Source organism: Leptonychotes weddellii, chromosome 7, assembly GCF_054177405.1.
Source record: "Leptonychotes weddellii isolate Sample4059 chromosome 7, ASM5417740v2, whole genome shotgun sequence".
NCBI lineage: Eukaryota > Metazoa > Chordata > Mammalia > Carnivora > Phocidae > Leptonychotes > Leptonychotes weddellii.
The window spans coordinates 28246303-28261456 of NC_138375.1; the positions used below are offsets into that span (position 1 = coordinate 28246303).

At 36.3% G+C, this 15154-nt stretch overlaps 1 protein-coding gene across 3 annotated transcripts in view; it reads right to left on the reverse strand.

The window, feature by feature from the left end:
- Positions 1 to 996: 996 nt before the first annotated feature.
- Positions 997 to 15154, reverse strand: part of FYB1 (FYN binding protein 1) — a 153893-nt gene continuing 139735 nt past the window's right edge. For 2 of the 3 annotated variants that reach the window (XM_081826046.1, XM_081826048.1), the window contains 3 exons: positions 7732 to 7765; positions 5409 to 5440; positions 997 to 4619 (listed from right to left, as the gene is read on the reverse strand). In XM_081826046.1, the coding sequence (XP_081682172.1) occupies positions 4597 to 4619; positions 5409 to 5440; positions 7732 to 7765 (89 nt within the window). In that variant the 3' untranslated portion in view covers positions 997 to 4596. The remainder of the gene's footprint in view (positions 4620 to 5408; positions 5441 to 7731; positions 7766 to 15154) is intronic. The other variant, XM_081826047.1, reaches the window with a different exon arrangement.

The following is a 15154-nucleotide window of genomic DNA, read 5'->3' on the forward strand; positions in this document are numbered from 1 at the left end:
GGATAATTTTCAGTTACCGGATTTAGTCCTCAACTGATCATTTCCTTTCTTTCTGATTCAATCTTTTTTTTAAAATATAAATTCAATTAGCAAACATATAGTACATCATAAGTTCCAGACATAAGAGTTCAATAATTCATCAGTTGCATATAACACCCAGCGCTCATCACATCATGTGCCCTCGGGGGAATGGGGTAATTCAATGGAGCCCCTCTTGTTCCAATTCTTTCTTCTGAAATCAGGCTAAGCATAGGCTGCAGCTAGATACACATCTTTGCCCAGCTTCTACCCCTGTGCTATCCGCTTCCTCATTCTTACAGGTTTTTTTTTTTCCTGCAGAGCCCCCTCAACAAATCCCTCACACAAGAATTCTAGTCTCAAGCTCAGCTTCTGGAGGACCCAACCTAAGATACCTTCTGAGTATGTCTATTTCTGCAGTTACGTTACCATTAGGAGAGATTTTTCTATTGTTTTTCTTCTAGACAAATGCACAAAAACTTTTAATACCTTGTGGTTTTGGTTTTCTAGACCTGTACATTTATTTAGATCTTGGAGGTTAGTAACCATGATAGCTTACTGCACCTCTTTTAGATCTATACATATTAAAGACAAGAAACCAAAACCAAAACAAAACAAACAAAAACAAAAAAAAACAAAAAACACACAAAAAACACAAACCTCTTGTCCCCTGAGGCATGTGGGTGGCAACAGCATTTCAGTGCTTTTCTTAACACAGCTTCTACCATATAGGGTGAAGCTCTAACAAGCATATCATGTTAACTAAAGAACAATAACCTCAATTTCACCCTACCTTAAAAAGTTTTACTTTCAATACCGCTCCTACAGAGGTGATGAAGAGTCAAGCTTCCATATCTGATGGCGTGTGTAAGATCATGAGTTTGAAAAGGAAGAGATAATTTACATGCCTGAATAAAATTCTTCATGAACTTAATTGAAGTTTTTGAAAAATATTACATCATTTCAAAGATCTGTTTCTAAGAACTGATATAAGAAGGTGGTCATAGACGGTATTTCTGTCTTCTTCTTTGGTAGTAAGAACCTGTCTGCCAATAGCCTGTATCAGCTATTGAATATTATTCTCAGCTGGGCAAATCCCAAACCATAATTTGACTTTAAATTTCTATTCCAGGTCATGGCATTTGCATCCCATCAGGTGCTGAGGAGTTCGTGTGCAGCAAGCAGCCTTAGTTTTTTATGATTACATTCCTCCTAGACCTCTCAAGGGCATTTGGTGCTTCTAACAGAAATGCAATCTGGCTGTCCTAGATAGTAAATGAGGTTTGTCCATCACTCACCCCCATGAAAAGGTTCCTCATTATTGTCAAGTTGGAGAGCTATAGTGTGGTCTGTGCTTCATCTGATTTATTTCCCATGATAAATGGCTGACATTACAAAAAAATGGAAGAATGTATGTGTGAGAGGAAATGGGGAGAGAGTCAGGGAAGGTTGGAGGAGCCCATCAGAGAGTCTGACCCTAATGTAGAGGGGGTGGCGAGGAATGTTGGGAATAAACATCTCAGAGTACTATGCAGGGTAAGGAAGTTTTGGCAAGGCAGTTGGGGAGTCTTCAAACCACAGCCTGCCACCTGAGGTCTTCTGTATCTTTCAGGAAAAGGACTGCTGTGCTTAGTCATTGGCTAGGAGCAGTCTCTAGGAAGCCTGGTGTTGGCACAACTGTGGAAACAGGATTCAGAGTGTAGAAGGCAGGACCTTTGCTGAGTTAAGCTTCCCATAGTTGGGGGTCTGTGAGGTGTAGTATTCTCCTCGTGCCAAATGCACCCTACCATTTTAAGACAATGGAATGAGAAAAGGAAGATAGAAGATAGAAATGGGTTGTAGTTTGAGGGATGTTTGGATTCAAGGCAAGGCTTTCTGTTGTTTTTTGAATGAGAAGAACTTCAGTATGTTGTAAGCCTTGAGGAGGGAATCTGCACAATGGAAGAAGTTAAAAAAAAAAGGAAGAGAAGAAGGGAATGGGGGAAAAGTTGGGCAGGGACTTTGTGTGTGTGTTTGTGTGTGAGAGAGAATTAGTTAATTATGAAGGAAGAAGACTTCAGAGAAAGAAAGAAGAAGAACTTGGATAAAGGTAATGGCTTTGAGGAATGACATCTTATTCCTTGGGACAATGTCTGAACATGGGTTAAGGTTAAACGTTGTTGGAAGTTGAAGGGAATTGTGCTCGGTTATTTCAATTTCATTCAAAATAGGAAGAAAAGCATGAGGGACACTAATGGAAGGTTCAGTCTTGAACAGGAAGTACTCCATCCTCTGAGGCTGAAGCAAAAACAGGTAAGATTGGGCTTAGAGAAAGACTCTGCAGATGTGGGACCAAATTATGGGAGAGAAAGTTTGATGACTTCAATTTCTTGATGAAGTAGGAGGCGAAGTTATCTGCTGAAGGTATTATTTATTTGTAGCTCTTCTCATGTGACAAAATTCCATACATAAAACTATAACAGAAATAATATTTAGTATATTAAAATTAATATGTCAAATATGTCTTTTATATTAAGATGATTATCTATTACATAAATCTTTTGTACGCATGTCTGTGTCTGTTTCTTGGTGTATAGCCCAAAACTCTAAAATATTCTCTTGGTTTAATTTGGAATTTTAAAAACTGAGAGTGTATTGAATTTATGTTTTTCTCAATCAGGAAGTAATAACTGGAGATACACTGTCAGTGTATTATGTATATTTGCTACCAAATTTAACAAAACCAAAAATACTTTTGAACCATGTAATTTATCTATTAAAATAATTTCATCATATTAGCATTTATTGGCTTAGCCTATCAAAAAGTAGACATCAAAGTATTTCATAATTGGAGGGGGACTTTGACATCATTGGTTTCTAATGTGGGGGCTTAGACTTCCAGACTCTATAAATTGAGCAATAAAGGTTGATGGTTTCTTTTCTTTCTTTCTTTTTTTTTTTTTGACGATCTATTTTCAAATTTTAACACACCAAATGGAAATCACACTTTACCCATATGAAGGCCAAGGTTACAATGATTTGAAATGATTTCAATTCCGTGGGCCACTCTTCAGAAGCTCCAATGGGCCTTTGCAATATTAAAATATGGAAAATGCATTAATCATTATTTAATCAATGAGTTTTAAAGATACACAAAGGTTTCTGAAATACGGGATTTGGGGTTGGGGGAAGGATTGTAGAAGTTTGAGGTAACTGGTCATAAAAATGTTGGGAAAAACTGATTTTGTCTAATCCTGTTATTTGCAGATGAGGAAACTGGGAGGTTACCCAATATCACATCATGGTTCATTAGCAGTAGAGCCGGCTTTAGGATTAGACTATTCTTGAAGTTGTGAAAAAATTACCTAACATGCCATTTTCTTGGGTGTTAGGGTTTTGCATTTTGTATCATGGTCTTTAGTGTTCTTAGCATTTGGAATCCAAATGCTTCACATTTTGTTTGGAGTTGCTTTGGGAAAGAGTATGTATGAGTAGGAAACATTCTAGTCCAAACAACTAGGCCAACTTTCCAGTAAAGTGGTTAAAAAAAAGTTCCACAGAAGTAATTGAAGAGCAAAAACCTTCAAAAGAGTCTTCATAGTAAAGAGGTGCCATAAAAGCCTAATTAATTTCAAAGTCCATCTTCCATTCTTCGTAATTTTAGGGTAATCCTCATTCTTATCTACTCTAGTTCCAACAGTACTTTAAACAGAGCACATGATTAAACTGTTAGCGGATGAATCTGCAAAAAGAAAACTGATTTTTGACTCTTCTACAGTTTCAATCTTAAGTGTGCATACCAAATGCATACATTCTTATCAAATAATTAACATATATTCACAATTAACAAACAGGGACAATTTTTATACACAAGTTCGGCTACCAATGTAATTTTTAAAACATTGATCCCACCAGCAAGAGAGGAGACAGTTGTGCCCCTTTAAAGATAGATAATTTGAATAAAGAATATAAGATACAATCATAATTAGAGGTTCAGAAAATAGTTTTCCTTCTTATAGAGTGTTTTAGTATTTTCTTCCTTTTATTTTTTTTAATTTATTTTTTGACAGAGAGAGAGACAATGAGAGAGGGAACACAAGCAGGGGGAGTGGAGAGGGAGAAGCAGGCTTCCCGCCGAGCAGGGAGCCTGATGCGGGGCTCGATCCCAGGACCCTGGGATCATGACCCAAGCCGAAGGCAGACGCTTAACGACTGAGCCACCCAGGCTCCCCTTATTTCTTTATTCTTCCTCCTCATATTTCTTTAGACAACACAGTCATTTCTTCTCAATTTTTTTTTCTTTTTAGGGAGGGGACGTTGTCTACTGATGGTCTAAAAGAAGCGCCTTCATAACTGCAGCTGAGGCAGAAATGGAATATTTAGTAATTCTTACATCTCTTTGATGCAGTCTTCCAAGATGTTATGATCACTTTCTAAGTCCAAAGTTTCAAAACGTCATAAAGATAATCAGAATTGTATGACAAATGGTAACAAGTAGTTGTGTGCATTCATTTTCTATGATATCCAATCACATGTCCATTAAAACTCAGACTTCATTTTGGCATCAAATGTACATAACAGAATGAACAAGACCGAGACCTAGTCATTGTCATAGATGCAACCTGAAAAAAAAAATACAAATTTCAATAGAGTTATACAAAACACATAGCTTCTAAGTGTTCCAAGGTTAGAAACGTGGGTGATTCACACTCTCCCAGTTTAGGATTAAAAAAAAAATGTAGAATTGGCTCACTTTGTGAAAAAGTAGTTACATGGAAGACCATATATGTATTTAACTTTCATTGCTCAGTATTTAATTCTAATGAAGTTTCTAGACAGAATTATTCTTTATCAAAATGAGACTCAGGATTATTTTATCTGGCACTTAATTAAACATACTTTTTGGTAGTTATCCTAAATGAGATTGAAGATATTAAATATGAGTAAGAACCATAATTTTAAAAGGAAACTAAAAGGCCACATGAGTAACTCTATGCGCCATTTCAGATGAGATTAATTTTTTAGATTGTAATTTGTAAATATGTGATGCTGAAAGAATACTAGTGAGTATTATAGGTTATGAAATAAGTACCTACTAATTGGTCAAGTATACATATTTTTGTGGATGAAAGTAATTCGTATTAAGATTAATGGTATAATGAAAAATTCACTATTTTCATACTTCTGTTTTCAAAGAAAATAAATAAGATTCTTCCTTGATTTCCAGTCATGTGCAAAAATAATTTTCTTAAATTATACCAGAGCATTTGCCTTTCCTAACATTTTCAAGTGATTCAAATTCTGATCAGATTGGAAAGTTCTAATTAATCCAGCAAGCTATTTTTAGTATTTGTAAGAGCAGTAAATTCACTGTTAATTGTTTTTGGTGGTGGGTGCCATGTGGGACTTACCATCAGCAATATCATCATAGATCTCTCCATCACTGTAAATGTAGAAAAAAATTTTTATTTTAAAGAAAATATCTTCTTAACATTAAGGCAATATTTAGATTAAAAAGTTAATAATATGATTTTATGGGACACAATTAAGCATTTAAAGGTGAGAAGTTAAATGTGAATTTATAAGTGGGAAGAAATTTCATGCTCATCTGCATCATCTTTTATTGGTTTAACCTAATTCTCTGTTCTATTCTAAAGTAACCAAAAAACCCACAACTTATTCCATATCATAGACATATGGAATAGTGGAAACATGCCTCAAGAGCATACACCATGCTTTATTCACCTTTAGATCCAACCGTGAGCCTAGGACAGAGCTGTATGTTGTAAGAAGTGCTTATTGAACTGAACAAACTGAAAAATCATGGCACAATACTCCACTTGGGGCCCTAATGGAGGCTTTTTTTTTTTTTTTTTTTTTTAAGTAATGTCTATACCCCACATGGGGCTTGAACTCAGGACCGGAGATCAAGAGTCACATTGTCCTCTGACTGAGCCAGCCAGGTGCTCCCCTAATGGATTCTTTGTATTTGTTAATAATCAGATTTATACTTTCACTTGAACTTCAAATGTTGAATGAAATAGAATAATATTAAAAAAGAAATAGAATAATATTTGGCATAAGAAATGGGTGCATTATTTTTGCATGTTTCTAATTAAAATTTCTAAATACTAATTATAAAATACATAAATATTAGTTTCAAAATGAGTAGCCAAGATATGGTTAGTATGGTGATTCTTATGTAATTCTAAAAATGTTTATGGTTATAGGCTGCATGCATAATAATAGCTCTGGCTACTTTTACACATTTTGGTTGTACTTGGTCCTGAATCTTTGTAAAATATTCTGCTCTCCACACCTTACCCACCGAGTCCCTCCGATGTACGAGGAGATATAATCATGAGTAAGACACAAGCTTTGATTTTAAGAAGCTTATAATCTAATGGAGGAGAGAATGACATACAAGTAATTAAAATAGAAATTTTATAAATGGCGAATATAGCCTTGAAATGTAGATTACAGTCTCAAAGTTCAGTGACTAGTGTAAGGTGACTGTTGCCTTGACCAGACCCACTTTTGGTTCCAGTACTATGTCTGCTTTCATCATGGAAGCAGCAGCAGGCCCTCCAAGTTGCTGCCAACTACGGCAGATGTTGTGAGCTGCCTATGTCTTCTGTTTGGATCCTTTCTCTGAGATTAAGGGAGGGTTGGCTACTGGAGATCTGGTACAAATGCAAAGAGGATAGATCTTGCTATCATTCATTCAATACACATTTATTAAGTATTCACGTCAATAGATAGTCAACCAATAATTACTTAGAGTATACTTTCTAAATTCTCTCTCCATCACCCTGTAATAATCACTGATGAAGCCACGTATTCTTTCCCTGAAATTTTATCTTTCATAGAAAATAGAAAAATAAAAAAGTGCCTTGCCTACCATTGTGATTAATGGTCTGAGAAAAAGAAAAGTATTATGATTATTTTTATTTGACTCTTTACTAGTTTGCTGACAAAGCACTAGCATTGAGTTGTCTCTTTCTGATTGGTGTCAGGTTGTTTATGGATACAGTTTGTGAATCTTTCTTGATTTTTTTATTATGCAGAATTTTGTAAATCTTTATGTTGGCATATGACCTGATAACGGAGTTTACTTCTTGCACTGATATACTTGGAACAGAATCTTACAGGGTTTGAGGGGGACTCTCATAGAACACTAGTACCAGACCGTGACAATGTCTTATTCATAAAAATAGAACAATCATTGATGACTATCTTTTTTCTGGCATGCTTCCAAAAAGGCAACTTAATGCTCTACTCTGCCTAGTAAAGAAAAGCCCTCAAATGGCGGCCAAATTACTAACAGGTGACATTAGCACCTACTGTGTAGACACTAATTGGCCCCTGATTAATTCAATTCCACCAACTGCAATAATGAGTAATGAAAGGCAAAATATTAATGAAAGTGTTAGTGGTTTTCCCCTGTCTCCAATGTTTGCCACATCTGTCTCCAATGAATGTTTATAACTATGAACTGTATATTCATGAACGAGAAGGGTTTTTGTCTATTTAAAAGAGTGACACTTTAGGAAAACCTTAACTTTATTATGGGTACATAATGACATTAGTATTGACATTAGGATAGCATATTGTTTTAAAATTTATTTATGACAGTTTAGTAGATTATATTATTTAGATGTTATTAGCAATCTTTCTTAAAGAAAAGCATAACATTCTTTTTGCAAGCATAGTAGTAGAAGAAAATGAACTTACTTGTCTACCAAGTAACTCCGAAGGACATAACCATCTATGAAAAAAAAGAAAATAAATTTTATTAATAGTACAGAATCTAATAATCTTTACTGTTTCTTTTAAGAAAGTGAAATAGAATTGAATATTTAATGTAATATGATATAATGTGATATACTGAATAATTCTATTTCCAAATATGACCTATTTTTCTTTTTTTCTTTTTTAAAGATTTTATTTATTTATTTGGGATAGAGAGAGCACAAGCCAGAGGACAGAGGGAAAAGGAGAAACAGACTCCCCACTGAGCAGGGAGCCAGACGCCGGGCTGGATCCCAGGACCCTGGGATCATGACCTGAGCCGAAGGCAGACGCTCAACCGAATGAACCACTCAGGGGCTCGGACCTATTTTACTTATTCGTGTCCACTTTTTTCCCCTTCTTTTCTTCTCCTTTTCTCTCTATTTTTTTCACTGTCTCCTACATGTCTCTTTTCCTCCATTTACAACCTTTCCCCTTAAAGAGAAACAAATTACCTTCTTCTCCAAGCTGCTGCAGGTCCTAGCATAAGGCTCTACCAAATTTTACTCTATTTCTTCATAGTGTTACCCATGAGACCCAGTCCTAGGGAGAATTTATAGTTTCTCTAAATACAAAAGTAGTTCGTAGGTAGGTATTTCAAATACCACCAGATCAAAGCCTTAACTTTTAAAATTCTATTATATTGAACAGAGTCAAAACTGTTTTCAACTCCCCTTTCAGATCAGCAATCTTGTGATTACTTGGGGGAGTATGCATTCTAAACGGTCTCAAAATAATTCTCACGTTCAGTGTGGAAGGTCTTCCATACTGCTTTTGCCATTTGACAGAGTGTCAACATGTGCACTTTCATCTTTCATGAAACAAGTCATTATTAGAAGAACACATACCAGGCATTCTAGGGATTCCCCTATTAAATAGGAAATAGACCATATTTTATGCAAAAAAGTAAAGGTTATCTTTGCATCTATTGTGCACAATAATCCTAAGAAAAAATTCAGACTATTTTTCTTGAGAAAATTTCTGCTGACATTTAATGAATATTACTAATCTTCGGAATCATTAGTTTTGTGTTAGTACCTAAACACTACTGTATGTTTGAGATTAGTAGCATTCACTGCCTTGTCAATACAGCCTTTAAATTCCTTCAGAGCCAATCTATTGGTCTTGGTCCACTTTAGATCTAATTTTTATTAGACTAAATGTGTAAAAAATTATAAACCAGGAAGTTCATAGGCAAAGATTAATACAAATGATAATAAACTTACTTAAACATACTGATGTTATATTGCCATTGATTTAACATGCAAAAACATTTTTTTTAAAAAGTGGGATCATACAAATGAAACTATAGATTGAAACTTAAGAAAACAAACTTTCCCCTGAAATATTCCAGGGTAAAAAAAACTCCACTGAAATATTTTATCAAGAAATTCACCATTTTTTAATGAAAACTTTTTAAAATCCTATTTGGAAAAGGAAGAATCAAAGTTATCTTTGAATTCCTGTAGTATGGTAATAATGAAGCATGTGTCAAAATGATAAAAGCACAACAATATAATATTTTTCTCAGACTCTGAAAAATTAGACCTTGTTATACCTTTTTTATTTCAGTTAAAGCAGTAGCAAAAATTATTAATGTAAGAACATCTAAAAATTAATACCCTTGGTTGCCTTTGATTTCACAGTTCTTTTATTCATTTCATGTTAACAGACTTCTAAAAAATTTAAGGTATGTATCATAATTTAACCTAATTTTTAAAAGGGGATAAGCTCGTCTCTAAGAAATTCAATTCTATGTGTGTCTCTCAAAAGAGAAAAATCTATACAGATAACAAGTTTTTAGAACAAACTGTGGATTTCTTGTCATGGTCCCAATAACTGAAGCCTGTCTTTACCTGCGCTGATGTTTAGAGCTAAAATAAAATGTGAACATTTCTCTATAGACAGTAATAGTCCAAACTTTTTTTGTTTCCATTAGTTAAAATTGGTGGCTCTTCTTTTCTTTTGAATATTTTTTCTTAAAACAAACTGGGAAATAAAAGAATACAATAATAAGTGTTCCCATGAGATATTCATGTTTAAATTAATAATTTAAAAGTAATGACGTAGATGAGTTGAAGCTTTTGACAGTGAAGGAAATCTCTGTGAGCTGTTCAGGCTTTGTAATGTGTCTGAATTAAAATTAGAAGATAAAAAATTAGAGAAATATATAAGAAATTAAAGCTATTGCCAGAGACTGGACTTACTCCAGCATCAATATATTCTTGTTTTTTAAAAAATCTTTAGAAGATTTAAAGAAATAAAGAACAAAACAAAGAGAATATAAACATCATTTTTGGCAATCAACAGTGTTTATTTTCCTTTGCTTTTAAGTAATCTTTTGAAAACTCATCTATGCTAGAGGCGCCTGGGTGGCTTAGCCTGTTAAACGTTTGCCTTCGGCTCAGGTCATGATCCCAGCGTCCTGGGATCGAGTCCCGCATCGGCCTTCCTGCTCAGCAGGGAGCCTGCTTCTCCCGCTCCCTCTCCCTGCTGGTCCCCCTGCTTGTGCTCTCTCTCTCTGTCAAATAAATAAATAAAATCTTAAAAAAAAAAAAAGAGAAAATTCATCTATGCTAAAATTGTGTAGACCTGGATTAAGTACCGTCTGTAGTAATTAAGCATTAAGTAGTCCTTTACATGACCAAGGTTAATAACTCATGATATACAGCTTAATAGCCTGTCTTCACAAAATTAATTATAAAAAATATATTTTAGATTCTCAAATGCCTATTATATTTCCTCCTGTAGCTTGCCTATTCCGGAGCTCTAAGGAATGGCTTTCCCTTTTGTTGGATGCTCTGCTATAGATATTGCTTTTGTGGATGAGCTACATAAATGTGAATGATGATGAATATTGCTTAAGAAAATGTATCAAGGAGATGCAGTGTGGGATGGTACTGTACTGCTCTATTTTAGTTTCCTGAAATGATGTGATAATTTGGGGCTCATTAGCTATAAAATTACTATTCTATAGCATTTTTACAGTGTTAATGACTTTTTAATACAGCATAGATTTCGCTGTCTAGTACCTTTAAAAATCTCTAAAACCTCATTCTATTAAAAGCATGATTGATTCATGACAGTGTTGAAAAAAGTGACCCACCATGAATTTTTATATTTTATATCATCTCTCCATTGTAGTTCCTAGAAATAATTATTTTTGCAGTAGAAAAATGATCTCTTTGCTTCAGTGTTCCATGTACATCCGTCATAAGGCATATTAATGAGAAGTACAAATGAAAGAAGCAAAAAAGTCATCGTGGCTCCATGCCATGTAGAATGGGCACCATGTTTACTGTGGGTGTTGGCCCACCAGGGATTCTCACATGAATTATCATTGAATATGAAATTGAAATTTTTATTTGGAAACTAATATGAAATTATTATTTGGAAACTTCATATTCATACAGCAGGGCACAGAGGCTTGAAACAAGTGTTTTGAAATATGTGGTGGGATAAAGCTAATTCAGAAAGTAACACCCAACCCCCATACGAGCCAGTTCTCAGGACTGATTCAACTTTAAGAAGGGTGTCATGAATACAAAATTATGAAGGAAACACAAAATTGTCTTTGGAAAAATTGAAAATATCTTCATTCTAATATTTTCAAATTTCTTGCTTAATAAAAATGACAACTTTTGTTATTTCTTTATTATTTCATCTGTCATGAGCAAGTCCAGAAATAAAGTTCAATTTACTCAATTTGGCCTCATGCAGGTTAAAAACAATAAAATCATGTTGCACAGATTTACCCACACAAGTGGAACAATGCCTGACTTTAAGGGAACCTGCTCATAATATAACAGAAAGAAAAAAACAAAACACAGTGTAGAAGACTAAATATAAATTATTAGCCTAGTATTATAGAAATGTTCTCTTTGTCTTCTTTCTCTCTCTTTCTCCTTCCTAGGGCTTCAAATCAGAGGACTTTTAAAGTTTCTGAATTTAAAAATTTTCTTCAGTGAGCATATGCTGTTTTAAAATTGAAAACAAAATTATTTAAGCAAAGAAATGATTAATTGGGCGCCTGGGTGGCTCAGTTGGTTGAGCGACTGCCTTCAGCTCGGGTCGTGATCCTGGAGTCCTGGGATCGAGTCCCGCATCGGGCTCCCGGCTCGGCGGGGAGCCTGCTTCTCCCTCTGACCCTATCCCCTCTCATGCTGTTTCTCTCTCTCTCTCTCTCAAATAAATAAATAAATAAAATCTTTAAAAAAAAAAAAAGAAAAGAAATGATTAATTGGATTTGAGAAAATCCAATCTTTGAAATTCCCTTTCCTTGATGCCTGAAGAAAATGAGTACATTTTAATCACAAATAATTCAGTTCATGTTTCCTTCCACACTTATTGTAGAAAATTTTGCTCCAGTGACAGGAGGTGGGGAAACCCACAGCTTATGAGACATCGAGTTGTGGAATACGCTCAAATATTAGCAAGAAATTCTAAACATCTGGGGATGTGCCAGAAATACATAGTTAAGATCTCAACGCCTCTGCGATATGTGTTTCCACAAGCCAGTGGGTGAACTGATCAAATGTGAGAATGCTTGTAATGGTGGCTTGTACTCAACTCCACAATGGGAAGAAATTATTGTTAATGCTTTTGCCTCTAATTTCCTACCATTACAAATTAAGTTTAAGTAAGCTATGCTTGCTTTTCTTTGATGGATTAAGGAATGGAAAGTAAGGAAAATGTTAAGGTTACCATGGTTTTGGACTGCAAATGCCTTTACAGCTAAGCAGATGTAGAAATGAGGAACTGAAACATTTAAAGGCTCCTAAATGATACCCAACAAGCAAACCACATCACTAGGACTAAGAAAACTTCTGTCTTCTAACAAGTTAAACTATTCTGCAGACTTCTTCCTGTGTGTGTCTATATGTCAGATTTTCATCTGGTTCTCCAACTGCAATTTCCAAATTCTTACATTCAATTCAGTAAGCCCCGAAAAAGGTGCCAAGCACCGCAGAATGTATCGGCTGCACAATGTTGAGAACGTTTCCGTGAAGTTACTCTCAAGCTCAGAGTCTAATACGAGTAATAGATTGATAAAATAGGAAGGACAATTACAGGGACAAAAGCAGTAGCATGGTGGGGCCAGGGAGAGAGAAATTGTGATGGGTGACTGAGGAGTAAGGAGTGGATGTGCTTCCAATTTTAGATGACAACTGGATTGTTTTTAGTAGACAATTATGCGCACTGGACGTAGAATAAAACAGCATAGAAGGATGAAATAGCATAATTTATTCAGGGAATGACAAGTCAGTAGTATATATTTTTGGAGTGGCAGTTGCAGATGGGAAATAGTAGATGGGGTTGAGGCTAGATCTACAGGGTTTTATGTACTAGCGCAGAGATGCTATTTGTTTTTTTTAAAAAATGGTATTTGAGTAACAGTGTGGCAGGTGGATTGGCTGAGAGTAAGGGCAAGGTAGACATATCATTTGAAAGGCTATTGCAATAATCTAGATGAGAGAGGGTTAAATCTACACAACAATTCTCCCAAATCCTATAGAAGTTACATGAGCAATGGATCAGAGATTAGGGAAATTAAGAATGCCAAGGATCCAGTTCAAGGAAGGAATAAGCAGGAGGTTTAGAAAAGTTAAGAAAAGCAGGAGATTTGGCAAAATAAAATTGAAATTAAGCAGATATGATCATTATATTTTGGAATAAAGCTTAACATGAAAGGCAACAGCAGATGCTCCGGGTGGCCTTCCCATAGACCTTCCCCTGCTACCAGGTCAGTGCCTTTTGGCTCACCCAACTTCCAAAGGACAGCACTAGCAATTTTTTTAAAAAGATTTTATTTATTTATTTGAGAGAGAGAATGAGATAGAGAGAGAGAGCATGAGAGGGGATAGGGTCAGAGGACGAAGCAGACTCCCCGCCGAGCAGGGAGCCCGATGCGGGACTCGATCCCGGGACTCCAGGATCACGACCTGAGCCGAAGGCAGTCGCTTAACCAACTGAGCCACCCAGGCGCCCAGCAATTTTGTTTTTTTTTAACTGATCACTTTTCTCTGGCTTCCAGAGCTCTTTGTCAGCTTGCTTGGTATCCCGAATGGCTCGCCACCTGCCCAGGAGGAGGCTTCAACTCCACATGGACAGGAGTTGATGTATCAATACCCCAATTTGTTTCCCATTGGCTGTGATAACACTGCCTCTCTGAGTTCTCAATGGGTATAAGCTCCAATTATCTAAGTGGCAACTTTTTCCATTACAAGGTTTTATTGACTGCCTTTCCTTTCCTGTCTCCTTTTCCACTTGCTCATAAGCGATTCCCAGAATCACCCCTAAATGGAGAAGCTAAGACGAAGTCCAGAGTCCAAAGAAAGTCTTTAAATAAACAACATCAGGTATACAAGCCCTACTGATAGAATCATCAGGTTTCCATTCTGTTTGAGATGGACCCCAAACCACCTAAGACTTGAATTAGTCATCAGGGAGCTTGGGACTTGTAAAGTGCATTGGTACTGTTCCAGAAAAAACCGATAAAAGTTACATGGAGCCATTGCTTGTGATCTATCAGCATTTTACCTAATGTTCGCCCTTCTCATTTTTAACCGGTGATAGATTCTAAGAGGGCAGGAGCCCTCCAGTATTCATAACAGTATTCAGAAGTGTTGATGTCCAAATAGGAAATGATAGTGGATTACAGAATCATCCCTGAGTAATTACTGTTTTTCTCATTCTTTTTTTTTTTTTAAGATTTTTATTTATTTATTGAGAGAGATAGTGATAGAGAGAGAGCATGAGAGGGGGAGAGTCAGAGGGAGAAGCAGACTCCCCGCCGAGCAGGGAGCCCGATGCAGGACTCGATCCCGGGACTCCAGGATCATGACCTGAGCCGAAGGCAGTCGCTTAACCAACTGAGCCACCCAGGCGCCCCTGTTTTTCTCATTCTTAAGGTCTACTGGCTCCTAGAAAGATAAGGGTCTCCTCCAAATTTCCGTTTCTGCTGCTGCATCCTCCTGCTCATCTACCTCCATACAGGTTGTTGATGAAGCCATTTATACCCTTGTTACTCGAGAGTATGTTCCATGGGCCAGCAGCATCCATCCCCTGGCGGCTCGGTAAAACGCGGAACGTTACACCTCACCTCAGACCTACTGAATTAGAATTAGCATTTTTGACGAGATCCCCATGCGATGCGTGTGCACTTTGGAGTTGAGGAGCATGGCTTTAGATGGGCTTTGTTGTGAAACACAAGAATCTCAGGACAGCAGGGCAAGATCGGTCTGAAGCTTGTGCGCCGGAGAAGGGGCCACAGGACAAGGGTACTAGGACAATTCTCTCTTGTAAAAAATGTAATATAATTTGGAACGTGGAGGAAAGAAAACAGGTTCATTTAGGCTCCTCACCT